This window comes from Physeter macrocephalus, chromosome 2 (assembly GCF_002837175.3).
Source record: "Physeter macrocephalus isolate SW-GA chromosome 2, ASM283717v5, whole genome shotgun sequence".
Classification (NCBI taxonomy): Eukaryota; Metazoa; Chordata; class Mammalia; order Artiodactyla; family Physeteridae; genus Physeter; species Physeter macrocephalus.
The window spans coordinates 138,360,394-138,379,003 of record NC_041215.1 but is presented as its reverse complement, the minus strand read 5'-3'; the positions used below and the strand labels follow the sequence as shown (position 1 = coordinate 138,379,003).

The window sequence follows — 18,610 nt, the reverse complement described above, 5'->3', positions numbered from 1 at the left end:
CTCAGAGCTTTCCCAGCCAATGGAATCACACACGCTTGCGCGGCCCCAGGGCCTCATGGGAGTTGTAGTCCTTCCGCGAGGCCGCGCCCGCCCTCAGCCCCCGCGCCGCCAGCCACACCACACGGCTGACAGGTAATTAGCGCACGGGAGACTTTGAAGGCGGGGAGCGGGATGAGGGCAGGGATAGTCGAGGCCGCACGCACGGAGCTGAGCCTGCAGGCGAGCGGAGAGGAGTCTGGGAGCCGCTCTGGTCTCGTGGGCTGGTGGCCGGACACGGCGGGGCGGGTCCCTGCGTGGGGCTGCAAAGTGCGGGCCAATCGAGCGCATCCCCGGCCCCTCCGGGCCTCTGCGTCTGCACAATGTGCCGACATTGTCCCGGCGTCGCCGCGCGGACTGAGCCCGTGTGAAGGGGCCACTTCCAGTCAACGCTCAGCGCAGGGCGCCCGCGCTCGTTCCGGCCCTGGGGCCTGTCCGCTAGCGGGTCCACCCGAGGTGCCGGGAGAGCCGGTCGGGGCCCGGGACGCCGACCCGGCCACTGAGGGCGCCGCAGCCCCCGTCGGCCCCCGACCCCGCGGGCATCGTGGGCCGTGAGGGAGCCGCCCTGCGCTCCCCGCCTTCAGGTCGAGGTCTCCGAGGGGCGAGCTCCGCGCTGCTCACCCTTCCTGGGACCAGAGGAAACGGCGTCCGCGGACCGTGCTGGTGGAGGCCCTGTCTCTTTTGGCTCCTCCGAGTCGCCGTAGACAGACTCCGGTGCGTCCCTAGCAACCGTTAGAGCGGGCGTCTCCTCCCGGGCTCGCTGCGTCCCCGTCCACAGGCGCTAGCGGTTGGCCCATGTGTACTGTCAATCGGCACCGGTCGCTCTGCCATTGGTCGGTGGGGCTAGAGGCGCGGATGGGCTCCCTCCCGGCGGGTGATGGGAGCTCGGCGCGTGACTGCGGCTTCAGGTGAGCTAACTGCACAGGGGGAGCCGGCCCGCGCCCCCGCGCCGCCCGAGTTCCCTCCGTGCGGGCCGACCGGGTGGTGGTCCGCTTGCCCCCCTGCGGCCGTTTGCCCCCGGCCGCGCCCGCGCCCGTCTCTCTGCGCGCCTCGGGGTCTTGGCCTCGGCCTGGCCCCACCTGGCGCTCCGTCCTCGCCCCTAGAGGGACTGTGTGCGCTTTGTCCCCCTACTGGAAGGGGGCCAGGAGGAAGGAGACCGCGTCTCGCTCTCGGCTCACGGTGCCCAGCATGTAGGAGCTTCTCAGTAGACGTTTGTGGGCCGAGCCATGGGCTGTAGCGCCGCCATGTCCATGCTTCCCGACGTCCCCACTACACACCTGGGCTTTTCTTTTCCTAGACAAGGGCCGTGGCCTTGGGATGCGGTCTTGATGACTTTTATCCCCTTACCTTCCACATCTCGCCCAGTAAACATATATCAATTCTATGTCTAATTTCTCCTGTGGCTTGTCCTCTCCGTCTTTCTGGTGTTGCTTTAAGTTAAGACCTCATCATTGTTTGCCTGGATGACTGTAACTCCGCCCTCCTCCCGCACTGGTCAGGTTACTTCCAAGCATAGACCTCTAAATAAGGTCCGTACTGCTTGGGCCAGCATAGGAGGCCCTGGGAATCCCAACCAGCTTCTCCAGGGCCATCTCCACCGACTTTCCTGTGCGCTGAACTCCCCAAGGGCTCTGTGGGAATCTTTCACTTACTGTGGTTCTGCCTGGGAGGCTTCTTCACTCTACTTTGCTGGGCTCAGCCCTGCTGGTGCCTCCTCCAGGATGCCTTTGAGGACCTTTCAGGTCTGAGAGGTGCCCTTTGCTTACACCCTCCCTCACAGCAGCCATCATCCTGGATACCTCTGTAGGATGCCTTGATGCAAGAAACAGAGAGATAGTCTCAAAATGGGTCTGACGGTGAGTGAAGTTATTGGCCCCCAAGCCTAAAGTCCAGAGGAAGGCATGTCTTACGGTAGGTTCATCCAGTGGCTCGAAATGACATCTTGCCATTTTCAGCTCTGCTCTCGGTTGTATAGCAGTGGTGGGAGCAGTTGGAGCTACTTGCTTCCTAGCGTTTGTTCTAGTGGGAGAATGTCGGTTGCCTCCAGAAGTTCACCCATAAGAGCAAGGAGTATTATTCCAGAAGCTCCCTGCAAACCTCTCGTTCTGTTTGGTCGGGGGTGGGGAGTGTCACTCACACCTTCTGGAATCAAAAGTAGCAATGGGCGTAGGATTGCTCTGAAGCACCATCAGGTGCTCTCTGGGTCCAGCTTCCCACATCTTCTGCTCAGAGTGGCTACAAAACAAAATAATACCCCCCCCCCAAAAAGAAAACCCCCCCACACAGCAAAAAAACAACACCTATTCTAAAAACCTAGGCCTGGATTAGGCCTGAGTCAAAACTGACTCAGAATAGGTGTTGCTACCCATGTGTAAGAATATCTATAGAATATAAATCTAAGAGTGGAAAGTACTGTCAGAAAGAGAATGTTTGACTTAAATTGTTTTCTAAAGAGATTATATTAATTTGTTAGCCTTCCCATTGATCCACATCTTTATCAGCATTTGGTATTAGAATTTTTAGATTCTTAATTTTTGCTGATTTAGTAGGTGTAAAATTATCATGATTATGCTAATAAAGTTAAGCTTCTTGTCACAGGTTTATAGGATTTTCTCTTGTGAAATTATTTCTATCTATTGCCCATTTTTCTTTTCCTTTTTTAAAATTGAAATATAGTTGGCATACAGTATTGGTTTCAGGTGTACAACATAGTGGTTTGACATTTATATACTTTAGGAAATGATCTCCACAATAAGTTTAGTAACCATCTGTCATCATACAAAATTATTACAGTACTGTTGACTATATTTCCTACATTATATCCCTGTGACTTATTTATTGTATAACTGGGAGTTTGTACCTCTTAATCTCCCTCACCTATTTCACTAATCCCCCCAGCTACCTCCCTTCTGGCCACCACCAGGTTTTTTCTCTGTACTTATGAGTCTTTCTGTTTTGTTTCTACATTTGTTTTGTTTTTTGTTTTTTAGAGCTACATATAAGTGAAATCATGTGGTATTTGTCTTTCTCTGACTTATTTTGCTTAGCATAATAACGTCTAGATCCTTCCATGTTGTTGCAAATGGCAAGATTTCATTCTTTTTTTGGCTGAGTAATATTCAATCATATGTGTGTATATATATTTGTATGTCTCTATATAATTTTGTATCCTGTAACCTTACTGAATTCATTTGTTAGTTTTAATAGTTTTTTGGTGGGATCTTTAAGGTTTTTAATATATAGTGTCATGTCATCTGCGAATAGTGACAATTTTACTTCTTCCTTGCCAGTTTGAATACCTTTTGTTTCTTTTTCTTGTCTGATTGCTTAGGCTTGGACTTCTAATACTATGTTGAATAAAAGTGGTGAGAGTAGGCATCCTTGTCTTCTTCCCAATCTTAGCTGAAAAGCTTTAAGCTTTTCACCATTGAGTATGACGTTAGGTGTGGTTTTGTCATATATGACCTTTATTATGTTGAGGTATATTCCCAGTATACCCACTTTGTTAAAATTTTTTGTCATAAATGGAAATTGGATTTTGTCAAATGTTTTTTCTGCATCTATTAAGATGATTGTAGGATTTTTATCTTTTGTCTTGTTAATGTGGTGTATCATGTTGATTGATCTGCAGATACTGAACCACCTTTGCATCTCTGGGATAAATCTCACCTGCTCATGGTGTATGATCCTTTCAATGTATTGTTGAATTCAGTTTGCTGGTATTTTGTTGAGGATTTTTGCATCTGTGTTTGTCAGGGGTATTGGCCTGTGGTTGTTTTTGTAGTGTCTTTGTCTGGTTTTGGTATCAGGGTAATGCTGGCCTTGTGGAATGAATTTGGGAGTGATTCTTGCTTTTCAATTTTTTGGAATAGATTGAAGAAGATAGGTATTGACTCTTCTTGGTAGAATTCATCTGTGAAGCCATCTGGTCCTGGAGTTTTGTTTGTTGGTAGTGTTCTGATTACTGATGCAATTTCACTACCAGTAATCAGTCTGTACAGATTTTCTATTTCTTCCTGATTCAGTCACTTGGAACATTGTATGTTTCTAGGAATTTATCCCTTTCTTCTAGATTGTCCAATTTGTTGGTGTATAACTTTTTATAGTAATCTCTTATGGTCGTTTGTATTTCTGTGGTGTCAGTTGTAGCTCCTCTTTCATTTCTGATTTTATTTATCTGTACCCTCTCTTTTTTTTTTCCTTGATGAATCTGGCTAAAGGTTTATAAGTTTTGTTTAATCTTTTGAAAGAACCAGCTCTTAGTTTCATTGATCTAGTTAATTATTTATCTCTGTTTCCACTCTGATCTTTATTATTTCTCTTCTTCTACTAACGTTGGGCTTTGTTCTTCTTATTTTGTTTCCTTTAGGTGTAATGTTAGATTGTTTATTTAAGATTTTTCTTGATTGTTGAGGTAAACCTGAATTGCTATAATCTTCCCTCTTGGAACTGCTTTTGCTGTGTCTCATAGATTTTGGCTCATTGCGTTTCTGTTTTCATTTGCCTTGAGGTTTTTTTTTTCCCTTACATTTCCTCTTTGATTTCTTTATTGATCCATTTGTTGTTAAGTAGCCTGTTTAGCCTCCACGTGTTTGTGTTTTTCCATTTTTTTTCTTGTAATTCATTTTTCATTTCATGATGCTGTGGTCAGAAACGATGCTTGATATGATTTCAGTCTTCTTAAATTTACTGAGGTGTGTTTGTGGACTTTCATGTGCTCTGTCCTGGAGAATGTTCCATGTGCACTTGGAAAGAATGTGTATTGTGCTGTTTTTGGATGAAGTGTTCTCTATATGTCTATTAAGTCAGCCTGATCTAATGTGTCATTTAAGACCAGTGTTTCCTTATTGATTTTCTGTCTGGATGATCTGTCCATTGATGTGACTGGGGTGTTAAAGTCCTCTACTGTTATTATGTTACTGCCTATTTATCTCCCTTTACGTCTGTTAATATTTGCTTTATGTATTTAGGTGCTCCTAGGTTGGGTGTATATGTATTTACAAGTGTTATATCTTCCTGTTGGATTGAGTCATTTTATCATTTTGTAATGCCCTTCTTTGCCTCGTTACAGTCTTTGTTTTAAAGTTTATTTTATCTGACATAAGTATTTCTACCCTAGCTTTCTTTTATTTCCATTTGCATGAAATACCTTTTTCTTGCTCCTTCACTTTCTGTCTGTGAGTGTCTTTAGATCTGGAGTGAGTCTCTTGTAGGCAGCATATATATGGATCTTGTTTTTTCATTCATTCAGCCACTTTCTGTTTTTTGATTGGAGCATTTGGTCCATTTACATTTAAAATAATTATTCATAGGTATGTACTTATTGCCATTTTGTTAATTGTTTTCTGATTGTTTTTGTAGTTCTTCTCTGTTTCTTTCCTCTTCTCTTGCTCTCTTAGCTTGTGATTTTTGTGACTATCTTTAGTGTTATGTTTCTATTTCTTTCTTTTTGTTTTTTGTTTGTGTCTTATAGGGTTTTTTGTTTATGATTGTCATGAGATTCATATATAACAACCTATATGTATATGTGATTATTTTAAGTTGATGGTTGCTTAAGTTCAAGTGCATTCTAAAAGCCCTACATTTTACTCCTTCCCCATCCCACATTTTATGTTACTGATGTCATATTTCACATCTTTTTATTTTGTGTATCCCTTAATTACTTATTATGGGTATAGATGATTTTACTACTTTTGTCTTTCAACCTTTCTACTAGCTTTATAAGTGGTTGATCCACTGCCTTTTCTATGTTTGCCTTTACCACTGGGATTTTTTTTTTTCTTTCACAGTTTAAAAATGTCTAGTTGTGGCCTTTTCTTTTCTGCTTAGAGAAGTCCCTTTAACATTTCTGTAAGGCTGGTTTAGTGGTGCTGAACTTGTTTAGCTTTTGCTTGTCTGTAAAACTCCTTATCTGTCCTTCAAATCTGAATGTTAGCCTTGCCAAGTAGAGTATTCTCGGTTGTAGGTTTTTTCCTTTCATCACTTCGAATATATGGTGCCACTCCCTTCTGGCCTGCAGAATTTCTGCTGAAAAGTCAGCTGATGGTCTTCTGGGAATTCCTTTGTATGTAACCAATGGTTTTTCTCTTGCTGCTTTTAAGATTTTCTATTTATCTTTAACTTTTGACATTTTAATTACAGTGTGTCTTGGTGTGTACCTCTTTGTTCATCTTTTTTGGGGCTTTCTATGCGTCCTGGACCTGGATGTCTGTTTCCTTCCCCAGGTTGAGGAATTTTTCTGCTATTATGTTTTCACATAAGTTCTCTGCCCTTTCTTTCCTCCCTTCTCTTTCTGGAACCCCTCTAATTTGAATGTTAGTATGCTTGTAGTTGTTCCAGAGGTCCCTGAAACTTTTCTCATTTTTATTAATTCTTTTTTATTTTTTCTGTTCAGCTTGAGTGATTTCTACTACTCTGTCTTCCGGATTGCTGATCTGTTCCTCTGTCATCTAATCTACTGTTGATTCCTTCTAGTGTATTTTTTCATTTATTGTATTCTTTAGTTCTGATTGGTTCTTCTGTATGTTTTCTAACTCTTTGTTGAAGTTTTCACTGTGTTCATCCGTTCTCCTCCTGAATCCTGTGGGCATCTTTATGATCATTACCTTGGAGTCTTTTATCAGGTGGATTACTCATATCCATTTAGTCCTTTCTCTGAGGTTTTTCATTTGGAATATATTCCTCTGTCTCTTCATTTTGCTAATCTTTATTTCTTTGTTTTAGGTAGGTTGGTTATGTCTCCCAACCTTGGAGAAGTGGCCTTATGTGAGAGGTGTCCTGCGGGACTCAGCAGCACACTTCCCTCTGGCCACCAGAGCCAGATGCTGCAGGGGTGCTCCCTATGTGGGCTGCGTGCGCCCTTCTTTTGTGGTGGGGCCCACTGCTGTGGGTGTGCTCCTGTGTGGAACTGGGCCCCAGCCCAGCTGCTTGTGAGGCCCAGCCACGTGAAGTTGCTGTGGGCACGCTGGTGGGATGGACAGAACACCTGGTGCTACTAGGCTAGAGGGAGGATTCCAGAATTGTGCCCGCCAGCCCCGGCGTCAGCACTGTGGAACATGAGCACAGAAATGGCTGCAGCCAGTGTCCCAGTCCCCAGGGTGAAGCGCAGCTGCCCCCTGCCTTCCCAGGCGGCTCTCTAAGATCAGCAAGTGGGTTGACCCAGGCTCCTTTGAAACCACTGCCTCTGTGCTGGATTTCAGAGTGTGTGAGAGTCTGTGCACAACCTTTAAGAGCAAAATCTCTCTTTCCGACAACCTTCCAGTTCTACCGAACATAAGCTCTACTGGTTTAAAAAAAAATTAATTTCTGAAAAGCTGGTTTGATTCTTTCAATATCTTCCTAGTTATTTTGAGAAACTCTTGTTTGCTCACTTTTGTGAGCGAAAGACCCCATCTTTTATAGTTTTAAACACATTTTCAGTTATTTCTATCTACCATCTAATCTTCTTGTGTATCTGACTTTGTTGTTTGATTTTTCTGCAGATTTTCACTCATGGTATTTTTTTTTCTTGTCTCTTTAATTGAGAGAGAGCATATTTGGTTAATCTTAATCTTTGGAAAATCTCAGGCCTCTATTTAGGATGCTTTGTTTCTGAGAGGATTGCTTTTGCCAGGATCTTGGGGGTGCTACTGAATTAGGGCCACACTACCCCTCTTCAGGGGTCCCTGGCTTCTTCTAGGAGTCTGAGGGTGACTCTCTCATCTCTTGAGGTGACTCACTCCCAGCTCTGGTGTCAGCTCATGTGTACTGTTTTTACCTTTTGGAAGTTTCTCCTACTTTCAGGTAGCTCACAGATGCCATGGCAACCATGTTCTTGGTGAGACCTAGTTGTTCTAAAATGCAAGGGCCACAAAGAGTTATCTAGTCCCCTATATTCTTAGTCTTATTTTTTTTCTAGAACTTTTGTCTTTTGTTCTTTAATTCATTTGGAACTAATTTTTGTACATGGAAAGTCATAGGGATGCAATTTTGCCCCAAACTAATTATTCTAATTCCATTTAAAACTATCAGATCACAGTTATTAAGCGCTTACAGTATGCCAGCCCCAACTTAGGTCTCTGAATCCTCACAAAGGTATTATGAGGTGTGGATTATTGTTAATCACATTTTACATATGAGGAAACTGAAACTGGAAGGTCAGGTGCCTGTCCAGGGCCTCACCAAGCTGGGGAACATGCTGGTGGTGCCCTACTGATCTTCACTGTGTGCCAGTGTCCCTTCGGTCTGTTTCTGAAATTGATTATGTTCTATCGTCTATTTTTGTTCCTCTACCTGCAATGACCTTTGTTTATGTAGCTCTATGGCGTGTTTTGAGGTCATCATCCTTCCACACAGGTCTTAGTGGGACCTCCAGTTTTCCCTCTGTCTAGTGGGGCCCCATACCACCGAGCTCAGCGCGCAGCCTAGGTGGGCATTGCCGGGCCCTGATGTGAACATCTGAGGGAACTAGGGCATGAGTGTACCAGAGACCCCACATTGCTGTCACCGTATGCAGAATGACACATCAGCCCATAGACTGTTCACTGTGGAAGGCACTGCCCTCCTACCCTGATGAATCTTTATGATGACTTTGAAGCCAGGGTGGGCTGGGTGGGTGGGGATCCCTTAGAGTTCTCTGCTGTCATGTGGTGGCGTGGGAAGGGACAGCTCCAGGTCCATCCTGCGTTGGGAGGGCACCCCCGCCTGCTGTTGAAGCGTGGTCTCCCGCTCTACCTCCTTATCGTTGGAGCAGGGCTGCTCCTTGGCCTGTCCTTGGGTCAGTGGGTGCTGTAATGTGGGAGGGCTGATGAGGGGAAGAGGCCGGTGCAGGTCTGGGGAGTGGGCTCCAGGCCCTCGGGCTGGGAGCTCTGGGTTCCGCATGCCCAGAAGGTGACCCAGAAGTGGGGTGTAGGCTCTAGGGGCCCGTCGCCCTGGCCCTAGCCTCCTCCTTCATCAAGGTCCCTGGCCTATGCCTCCTGGCAGTGGATCTGTACTGTAGTGCAAAGTGTCCTTCACGGCTCCGTCCCGCTCTGTTCTGGTTTTCCCCCTTTCCTTCTCTTTCTCATCCCTTCCTAGGCACTTCTCTCCGTCTGGCTATCCTCGCTTCGTAGGCTCTGACCCAGGATGGCTCTTGGGCGCCTGTGAGTCTTTTGGGGCTGAGCTGAGCTCAGCCTTGTGAAGAATTTGTTGGCTAAACTGCCTTTGTCCTTGCCTTGCAGACGCTGATCCGTTCACTTCATTTTCCGGTGGACGACTGTCCCGCTGGCCCGCCAGCTCCCGATGGAGGACAGAGGCCCCATGGCCTCAGAAGAGAGCCGCTGGGGCCAGGGCGGGAGCCTCTCCCTGCCAGCACCGCCAGAGGGCCCTGCTGCGCAGACCGCCTCCGAGCCCAGCAAGGCCTGGTCCTTGGCCCACAGACAGCCAAGCAGAAGGGATGGGCTGTCGAAGCTCTGCCAGAGCAGGACGGCGCTGTCCGGTAAGCAGCCCTTCCCATCGCCAGGGGCGTCCGCCTTGCGTGGGAAAGCGGGGGCCACGCCGGGCTCCGCGCAGGGGCTCTGCTCCTGCAGAGAAAAGGCCTTCGTTTCAGGAGATGCCAGCAGGGCCCTCTCCTGTCACGTTTGTTCTGCTGTGATTCTTGTGCAGGAAACTCCTTTTCAGGCGGCGGTTGGAATTGGCCTGCGGTCCAGGGTTGGGGTTTCTCGCTCCGGGGCGTGTGAGATGGCCGGGCTGGGCCGGGTGGGCTGTGCGAGCCAGACTCAGTTTTATTCACTGGGTTCAGTGCATGCTGACCGACAGTGCCCAGGCTCCTGCTTTCCTCCTGGGTGCAGGCGGGTTAGACGGGCTTGCAGGTGGCAGTGCCCGGGGTTGGCTGAGAAGTGGGAGGTGCCACTGACCCCCCCTTCCTTATTTCTCTGCATCAGCTGGTGCCTGCAGGGCCCAGACCCAGCCAGGAGGAGGGCTCTGCTCTGCCTCGGCGGCTCATCGTCGGAGGGGGTACCTGGGGGCCAGCAGGTGCTTGTTGGGGGTTGGGAGGCCCGGACCGCGGCGAAGCCTGGTAGGACAATGGGGAGGTGGCTGGAGCTGGGGGAAAGGGCTGCAGGGGAACGGGATGGGGGGGGTCTGGTCTCGGGGAGAGGGGAGGAGGATCTGGAGGGGCCAGCTGTGCTCAGGAGGCAGATGCTGTGGCGGTGGCCTCGCTGGTCTGTGAGGCGGGCAGGTGCCCCGGGAGTGAGGGCTCCAGCCGGGGGCACTGTCCAGGGAGGGGTGGGAGGAAGAGGCAGGGCTGGCGTCTCAGTGCCTGTCCCGAGGCCTGAGGGTGGTTGGATTGAGCTTGGCACTGGATGCCTGGGAAGAGGAGGCCCAGGGCAGATGACCGTGTGGTTTCTAGCCTCAAAGAATGGTCAGGGTGGGCCCGCTGACTGGGAAAGTCAGGCGTCCTCTCTGAGGGGCCCAGAGCGGAGAGCAGGGAAGAGTCATGTTTGCTTGTTTGGTTTCTGAGCTGCTGGAAGGCTGGAGTTGACACTCACTGAGCTGGGAAAGAGGAGGAGCTGGCGGCTGGAGCCCAGGGGAGGGTTGGGGCTGCGGGTGTGAGTGGGGGGCCATCAGCACACGTCTATGTGAAGTGTATATGAAGCCACCAGGGATGGTTAGAGGTTCTGAGGCTGAGCCTGGGCTCCTGCAGCGGTGCGAGGTGAGCAGGTGGAGGGCAGAGAGTGCCCTGCTGAGGGCAGGCAGTTTGGGAGGAGGGGAGCGGCCCTCCTGGCCCAGCGATGCTGAGGCGTGGGGGGGTGGGGGCGAGGCCTGGGAATTGACCGCTGGGACTCAGGAGCCACTGGGCCGAGAACTGATTTTTGGAGCGGCGGTGGGGAAGCGGGAGGGAGACCCAGGGCAGGTGATGAGACGGCAGGGAGCTCTGGAGTTTGTGTGACTTCGCAGGGGCAGGTGAGGGGTGGCGGCTGGAGGGCCTGTGGGGCTTGGACCAGTGGAAACGGGAGCACACCCCTTGGAGGGGAAGGGACTTCAGAGGGTTGTTTGCATAGCGTTGAGGCCCTTTGTGCTTCTGTGTGGTGGTTGCCTAGGCGGCCTCTGGGGAATGTTCAGATGCACCGTTGAGAGTGTGAATCAGCCCTGCAGGTCAATTTCATCCTGGATCCTTTTGCACGAGCTAGAGGTGGGGACTGTGTGTCTTGTGTGTTTCAGCCACGCAGGGTTTAAAGTGTCCCTTCCTTTGCTTTTTCCAGAAGACAGATGGAGCTTCTACTGTCTGTCATCATTGGCTGCCCAAAATATTTGCACAAGCACATCTCACTGCCCGGCTGCGCCTGCGCAGGCGGACCTGGTAGGGTCCCTGGGCAGCACGTCGCGCTGCTCCCTGCTGTGGGGCGTGTCCTCAGGGTGGTCCACACCTCCGCTCCCGGCCCCTGTGTGCAACCCCAGCAAGGCCGTGTTCACCGTGGACGCCAAGACCACAGAGGTATGTGCTTCGGTTTGTGACCCAGCCGTGAGTTTGGGGTCTGTGCCTTCAACCTGTAACCTCAAACAGAGGCACTTGAGTGTTTCGGGTGCAATGAGAAAAGGGGCTGGTTCTACCTACATAGTAGCAATAGAGAGAGGACTTTGGAGACCTACCTCAGTGTTAATCAGTCGAGACGTATTGAATCTTCTCATCAAGGCAGAGATTGAAGGAAAGGAAGCAGCGCATTACCTATTCATGCGTTTGCTTCAGTGCTGGCTCAACTAAAATAGGCCTGGAGATTCAGGCCTGTTTGTTTGAAGTAAATGTGTTTGCATCATGCACGGTGGTGTGCAAAGAGCTGAGACCGTCAGACGGGCAGGCGTGGGGCGTGCATCCCCGCCTCTCCCGCCTGCTCCTCACGACGTGGCGTGTCCATCTCGGCGGGTGAAGGGTGGGTGGTTTCAGTCTCAGTGCCGCTGCTGCACTGGCCGGCGGTCATTCTTGTTTCCATGTGGTTGAGATGCCGGAGGACCCGGGGTGGCTCTGCTGGGAGCTCGACGGCCGCGGGGCGCGGCGGAAAGGACAGGTCGCTGGGCCGTCCCCGCAGGGGCCCGCACCACCTCCTCGCTGCCTTCCCCTCGGCTGCTCGGGAGTCAGAGGAGCTGCCGGTGACGCGGGTGCCCTCCTCTCTGCGACCTCAGATCCTGGTGGCCAGCGACAGAGCCTGCCGGCTCCTGGGGTACAGCAGCCACGACCTGATTGGCCAGAGGCTCACACAGTTCCTCCTGAAGCCGGATTCCGACGTGGTGCAGGCCCTCAGTGAGGAGCACGGGGGCGCCGACGGCCACGCCGCCGTCGTGCTCGGCACGGTGGTGAGTGTGGGCCTCTCGACTGCCGGTGGTCACTGCCGGCGCCGTCCTGCCCTCAGCCTTGGCATGGGGACCAACTGGGGCGGCGGGGGGAGGCCGTGTCGGAACAGAGACAGGACTGCCGCTGGCCTGGCGCGTCCCCGGTACTCCTGGATCAGGAGGAGCCTTGACCGCCTTGCGAGCCTGCAGGGCCCACACCAGGTTCCCGAGGAGTCGCACGGTTCTGTTGTCTCCCATCCACATCTCCACGCCCTGCTTGTTTGGTGGTCTTGGAGGGGCTGGCGTGGCTGCAGGGTTTCCCTGGAGCTTTGAGCCTCCCTGTGTGTGTCCAAGCCAGACGTTGATGGGCTGACCTGCGTGTTAGATGCTGAGCCCTGAGCCTCAGGCACCAAAACAAGTTAGATAGGACCAACTACATCCGGAAAATTACCCGTCCACGAGGCGACTACCTAGAAGAAAATTCAGACGTTCGGCATGTATTGGCGTCTGTTCTTTAAGAAATTACAGACACTGCTCTTTCCCCGGCTTTGTTACCGTGAGGCTGAGGATGGAAAAAACCTACTCTTCGCTAGATCATTCATTCGCTCGGGGACTGTAAGGTTAGGTGTCAGAAGCCTTGTTTGTACTTCAGTTAATTTCCGAAAAGTGAGGCAGGTGAGCAGCGGTCAGGAGCGCCCACGTGCCAGGTTCTGGCCAGGTCTGAGCCCCTCTGCCCCCAGGTGGACATCGTGAGCCGCAGTGGGGAGCAGATCCCGGTCTCCGTGTGGGTGAAGAGGGTGAAGCAGGAGCACAGCCTCTGCTGCGTGGTCGTGCTGGAGCCCGTGGAGAGGGTCTCGGCCTGGGTGGCTTTCCAGAGCAACGTGAGTCTGTTTCTCAGCTGCGTGTCGCCTCCCCACCAGGGCCTTTGGGCAGAAAGAGGGCATGGGGTTCTGGGGCGTTGGCCCGCAGCAGACCCCTGACTAACTGTGTGCCCTTGGGGCAGGGAACCCAGTCTCCCTGTGGCCCCGTTCCCTCACCTGTAAAATTGGGATATAATCCTGACACTCACAGGATTGTTTCAACACTTCGGTAAAGCGATACACGTCCGTCTGTCCGAGGGGTGGCTGAGGTGCAGGCGGCACTCAGAGGCAAGCGTGGGTGTGGTTGCTGTATGGGCTTCTGCGGGTGCCCGGAGAAAGGCGTGTCTCGGTCCGCCCAGCAGAAGGAGGAGGACGGCGTTCTTCGTGACCGCTGCCCTTTGTGGGGGTCGGGTTTTGGGGGAGAGGTAGCCCTGCTAGCCTTGCCTTCAGCTTGGAGACACAGAAGTTCGGTGAGGTTTAAAGCTGAGGCGCAAGCAACTCTGATTACAAGGTGTAAAATGCTGGCTTTTCCTCCAAGGGAACCGTGACGTCCTGTGACGGTCTCTTTGCCCACCTGCATGGATTCACATCTGGGGAGGAAGTGGTCGGGCAGCGCATCACAGACCTTATCCCTTCTGTGCAGCTCCCTCCACCCGGCGAGCACATCCCCGAGGTAGGACCCCGACCACCTGCACTGCCTGGCCGTGGCTGGGGCCCCGTGGCCGCTGGGGTCTCTTTACCTGATGACCGTCAAGTTCTTAGACCCAAATCCCTGACTTGCGGATGGGGGCCGGGCTTCCCGAGAGTAGGAGTGGCCCGTGCGTGGACACAGCGGGACAGGTTCCACTTAGAGATGTCTGGCTCTGCAGTCTTGACCAAGGCGCAGAGCGCCCGTGGCTCCCTGACCGACTGCTCCTGCGCCTTGGTCCTCTCCCTGGAGCTCCTGCTGGGAGCTGAGAGGAGCAGGGGGAATTGGCGGGTGGCAGGTCTCCCCCCAAGGGGAGGACTGCAGGTCGGACGGAGGCGGGTCAGTCGGCAGCTTTGGGGGCAGTGGAGGTTTGGGGCTGAAGGTTCTCTTATCGTGTGGATCCTCCCAGTTCCCAGGTGCTCCGTTCACCAACTAGCACGCAGCCTTCACCCAAGCAGTCACGTTGCTGGGAATTCACCTGATGTCACATCCCAGCCACCGGCAGGGTCAGCCGGACGGTCGATTTGGGGCTGAAGTCGGCTCTGCTGCTGCAAGAAATAGGAGATTCTTTCGGGACACCTGTAGGCACGCCCTGGCTTTCCCACTGGCCTTAGGCTAAGAGCTGAGCCCTCTGAGGTGGTGCTTTTCTATTTTTAGGCTTTCCAGCTCAATTGGAAACGTCTCCCCCCGTACCTTATTCTCTTTATGTCCTTTATTCTGTCCTAAAGCAGTGGGACCACTTGGACCCCAAAGCTCTGGAGCATCAGTTGGTACGACCACTTTAGGGGACTCTTTTGCTTAACTGAACATAAGCAAACCTCTGCCCACCCCAGGCACATAGCCACAAGAGGTGAGTGCCAGAACGGCAAGCACCCTCCCAGCAGCCCCACGCTGGAGCCGCCTGACACCCCCAGCAGCAAGTGGAGACAGACACCGTGCCCCCTCTTTCCTCAGGGCTCCCTGGGGCCTGGGGTCTGGCCTGCACCCTTACCACGGGGAGCCTGGGGTCTTGAGTTCTGCCCCTGGTCAGGGCGCTGTGCTGAAGCAGTAGGAGCTCCCCCCCTTTCAGGCCTCGGGCCTCTGCAGGACTTGTGCCTTGCGGGTGGACCCTGAGAAGGGGGCAGGCGGTGTGGAGTGAGGGGTAGACATGAGGCCTGGGCCAGCTTGCCGTCTCGGGACCAGGAAGGGACCTGACTCAGAAAGCCTCTGCTTAGAGGCTGCACAGTCAAGATTGGCTTGGGAGACCGGATACGCCCGAGTATTTGAGCAGAGAAACGTGATGCAAGTACTTGGTTGCCCGGGTGCCGGAGGAGCTAAGGAGGCAGGGGGGATGGACAGGCCGCCCAGAGGTCAGCAACTACGGGAAGCCACTGCCCCCCAGGCTGCAGGACAGAGGGCGGGGTGAGGGGTTGGGGCCGCCTACAGAGGCGGGCGCGGGGGGGCACCAGTGGTCCAGGGTGGGCAGCGGGGAGGAGCTTGCTGGTGCCCCCTCCTGCAGGGCTGGCGCGTTGCTGGATGGACCCTGTGTGCTCTGCACTCGGTCTGGTCTGGACTCGGGTCCCCTGGCCTGGCCGCAGCTCCCGCTCAGGGCTCTGCGTTCCCTGGGGCAGAGAGGGGTGGTGCGGGGAGATAGAGGAAGGAAGAGCAGTGTGGAGAGTTAGGTGTTTGGGGGGCACCCGCCAACGGGCACGGGTGGACGTCAATCTAAAGCAGCAAAGTCTCGAGACTCGGGCCACAGGAGGTGCTGTGGTCAGCTCAGTGGTGTGTCTTTTTTTCAGAACCTCCAGATTCAGAGGTCTGTTGGAAGAGCCAAGGATGGCACCACCTTCCCTCTGAGCTTAAAGCTGAACTCCAAACCCGGCAGCGAGGAGGCAGCAGACGGCAAGGCAGCCCCTGACTGGGGCTACTGGGCATCCATCTGGGTGTTCTCCACCATCAGTGGGCTCATCACCCTCCTGCCGGACGGGACCATCTACGGCATCAACCACAGCTTTGCTCTGATGCTGTTTGGTTATGGAAAGGATGAGCTCCTGGGCAAGGTGTTTCTCCCCCACCCCGCCTTGGGGAAGCCAGTCTTGGCCCGTCATAGGCCTGTGCTTCTGCATCCTCTAGCCGAGCTCACCAGCTTTCCCCGCGGGAACTCGGGCCCAGAGAGGGAGGCCTCTGCTCATGGCCCTATTCCCCCGCCTGTGCCCATTTATCTGGATCCCACAGGGAATACTTGATGACCGCCCCCCCCAGGCTACCCCCAAAGCCTTTGGGTGCCGTGTGCCCCCCCAGGAGAGGGAAGGGGCTCTCTCACCCCAAAGCCTGTCCCAAGTAAGATCGAGTCTGACTCATTGGATGAGGGTGTGTGTCACAGCTGTGCGGATTTGCTCCACACCCACGGGCCGGGGCTTGTCCACACCTCCTCTGACCGTCCTGGGGTCCGTTGTGAGTCAGGATGGGAGGAAGGTGTTTTTAGAACCTTCTTCCTTGGATTGGGCTGGGCTCTGAGGGCAGGCGAGCATCTCAGGCTTCCTCGGAGTGGCTTTCCTAGGGTGGTCTCAGCAGTCCTCCAGGGCTTCTGGGGAGGGGGCATGGGCCCCCACTCGATTGGGGGGGTGGTTCATGCAGGAAGGAGAGGCTGCTGCGTGATGTGTCGCTCTTGACACCCGAATGACACCCCCGCCCCTGGCCCCATGCCCTGCACCTGGCTGGACTGGCTCCTAGACGTGGGTGCAGGCCCGGCGTTCCCCACAGCCTTCCACTGAGCACCTTGTTCCCCACAGGCAGCCGTCCCCTCTTGTCACTCTTTCTGGAGCCAACCCTGTACCCCGTCCAGCCAGCCAGAGCTTTAACTTCTTTTGAGGCTCTCAAAACAGGTCCCTTTCTGTTCTTTAATAGAAATACTAAGAAGCAAGTAAGATAAATTTTAGTTAAACTAAGTCAAACTTAGTTCAGTTGAAGTTAGTGAAAACGCAGTTAGACTAACTCTTGGACAAGGGCTCCCCTCAGGAACATTGGGGGCGCCCAGTCCTTCCAGGGAGTGTGTGGACGTGGTCTCGTCAGGGTGTGCTACGAGAAAGGGAAGCAAGTTTTGATTTCCATGTTGAGCCTCAGGGGCTTCGGGTCTACCAGAAGGAGTTTGACCGGGGTCTTTCCTAACCTTGTCCAGAGACTTGCTCGCGTCGTCTTCATTCTCTGCCCAGACGGGACGGAGGGATGGTTCAGTGGGTCAGTGAGGATTCTCGCCGGGTTCTGAAATGTCCTTCTGTTTTCTAGAACATCACTTTCCTGATTCCTGGTTTCTACCACTACATGGACCTTGCCTGTGACAGTTCCTTTCTGCTGCCAGACGTGGCCAACTGCGTGGACGCTGGCAGCCACAGTGGGCCTGGGGAGGCCACTGGGGACGCCTGGCGCACAGCCGCGGGTGAGAGCTGGCCTCCTCCTCCCAGGTGCACCTGTGGCTGCCCCGTCCCCGCCCCTGGCCTCCATGGGTGATGGGACGGCCGTCGTGGGGACCCTGTTTGTGTGGGTTTGGTGTTTCTGTCTGTCTCTCGTGGGCCTTCCGTGTTCCCAGGGGATGGGACACTCGTGTGCGGGTCTCACAGATGTGTTAGCGCGAGAGGTCCCCCCCCAGGTGAGTCACCGCGTGCCTGCGTCCGCGACACCGGCCGCTAGTTGGCGGTCTCGTGTGAGTTATGTAGCTTTGCGTAAGTGGCTGAAGACCGGATTGACGCAGCATATCAGATGAATCCCTGAGTAAACAGTCCTGGCGGGATTTGTTTATTTCTAGTACTTTCAACATTTAATATGATTCCAACAAGTGGCCCGAGCCCCACCACGTGATGTGGCAGGCGCCATGCGTGAGAGGACGGAGCGTGGCTCCCGCTCTGGCTTTGGAGCTCCGGGAAGCAGGGGACCAGCAGCCTCCGGGGCGCCTGCGTCCCCAAGGAGGCTCAAGGAGGAGCTGCCCTGGCCCTGCCTCGGGGGCCTGTCCCAGCTCCGCACCCGTGGGGCATTGTCACCTGCGGGCGCGTCCGTGGGAGGACGTGGTGTTTGAGTAGACGCGTGAGTGGGTTTCACGTGGCCACCGAGGGGGACGCGGCTGCGCGGCGTCCAACTGGGATGTGGACCTTTATCGTCAGATGGCGTCCAGGTTTTAAAAGATGCTTTCTTAGGCTACTGACTCTCTTTGACCACTTTTCTTTTATTTTTTAATTTATTATTTATTTATTTTTGGCTGCGTTGGGTCTTCGTTGCTGCGCGTGGGCTTTCTCTGGTTGCGGCGAGCGGGGGCTACTCTTCGTTGCGGTGCGCGGGCTTCTCACTGGGATGGCTTCTCTTGTTGCGGAGCACGGGCTCTAGGCGTGCGGGCTTCTCACTTGGATGGCTTCTCTTGTTGCGGAGCACGGGCTCTAGGCGTGCGGGCTTCGGTAGTTGTGGCTTACGGGCCCTAGAGTGCAGGCTCAGGAGTTGTGGCTCACGGGCTCTAGAGCGCAGGCTCAGGAGTTGTGGCTCAAGGGCTCTAGAGTGCAGGCTCAGGAGTTGTGGCACATGGGCTTAGTGGCTCCGCGGCATGTGGGATCTTCCCGGGACAGAGACCGAACCTGCACTGGCAGGCAGATTCTTAACCACCGTGCCGCCAGGGAAGTCTATGACCACTTTTCTTAACATGGGGTTTCCTTCATTGTCTCCGGGTTTTTCTGTCTGCAAAGACTCCTTTTTTTCAAGTTTTTTTCTGTATCACTGATGCATT

At 53.2% G+C, this 18,610-nt stretch overlaps 1 protein-coding gene across 6 annotated transcripts in view; it reads left to right on the top strand.

Moving 5' to 3' along the window:
- The first annotated feature begins 56 nt into the window (after positions 1-56).
- The window catches only part of PASK (PAS domain containing serine/threonine kinase), a 39,551-nt gene continuing 20,997 nt past the window's right edge, over positions 57-18,610 (top strand). For 4 of the 6 annotated variants that reach the window (XR_008619447.1, XM_024124545.3, XM_055091025.1 and 1 more), the window contains exons 1-8: positions 399-750; positions 9,234-9,490; positions 11,256-11,488; positions 12,172-12,342; positions 13,059-13,199; positions 13,717-13,851; positions 15,645-15,905; positions 17,131-17,281. Coding sequence is in view for 5 of the 6 variants with exons in the window: in XM_024124545.3 (XP_023980313.1) it covers positions 9,295-9,490; positions 11,256-11,488; positions 12,172-12,342; positions 13,059-13,199; positions 13,717-13,851; positions 15,645-15,905; positions 17,131-17,281 (1,288 nt within the window). In the remaining variant the exon portion in view is untranslated. Of the gene's footprint in view, positions 133-398; positions 751-882; positions 945-9,233; positions 9,491-11,255; positions 11,489-12,171; positions 12,343-13,058; positions 13,200-13,716; positions 13,852-15,644; positions 15,906-17,130; positions 17,282-18,610 lie in introns of those variants that run through there. The other 2 variants (XM_028483461.2, XM_028483456.2) reach the window with 2 other exon arrangements.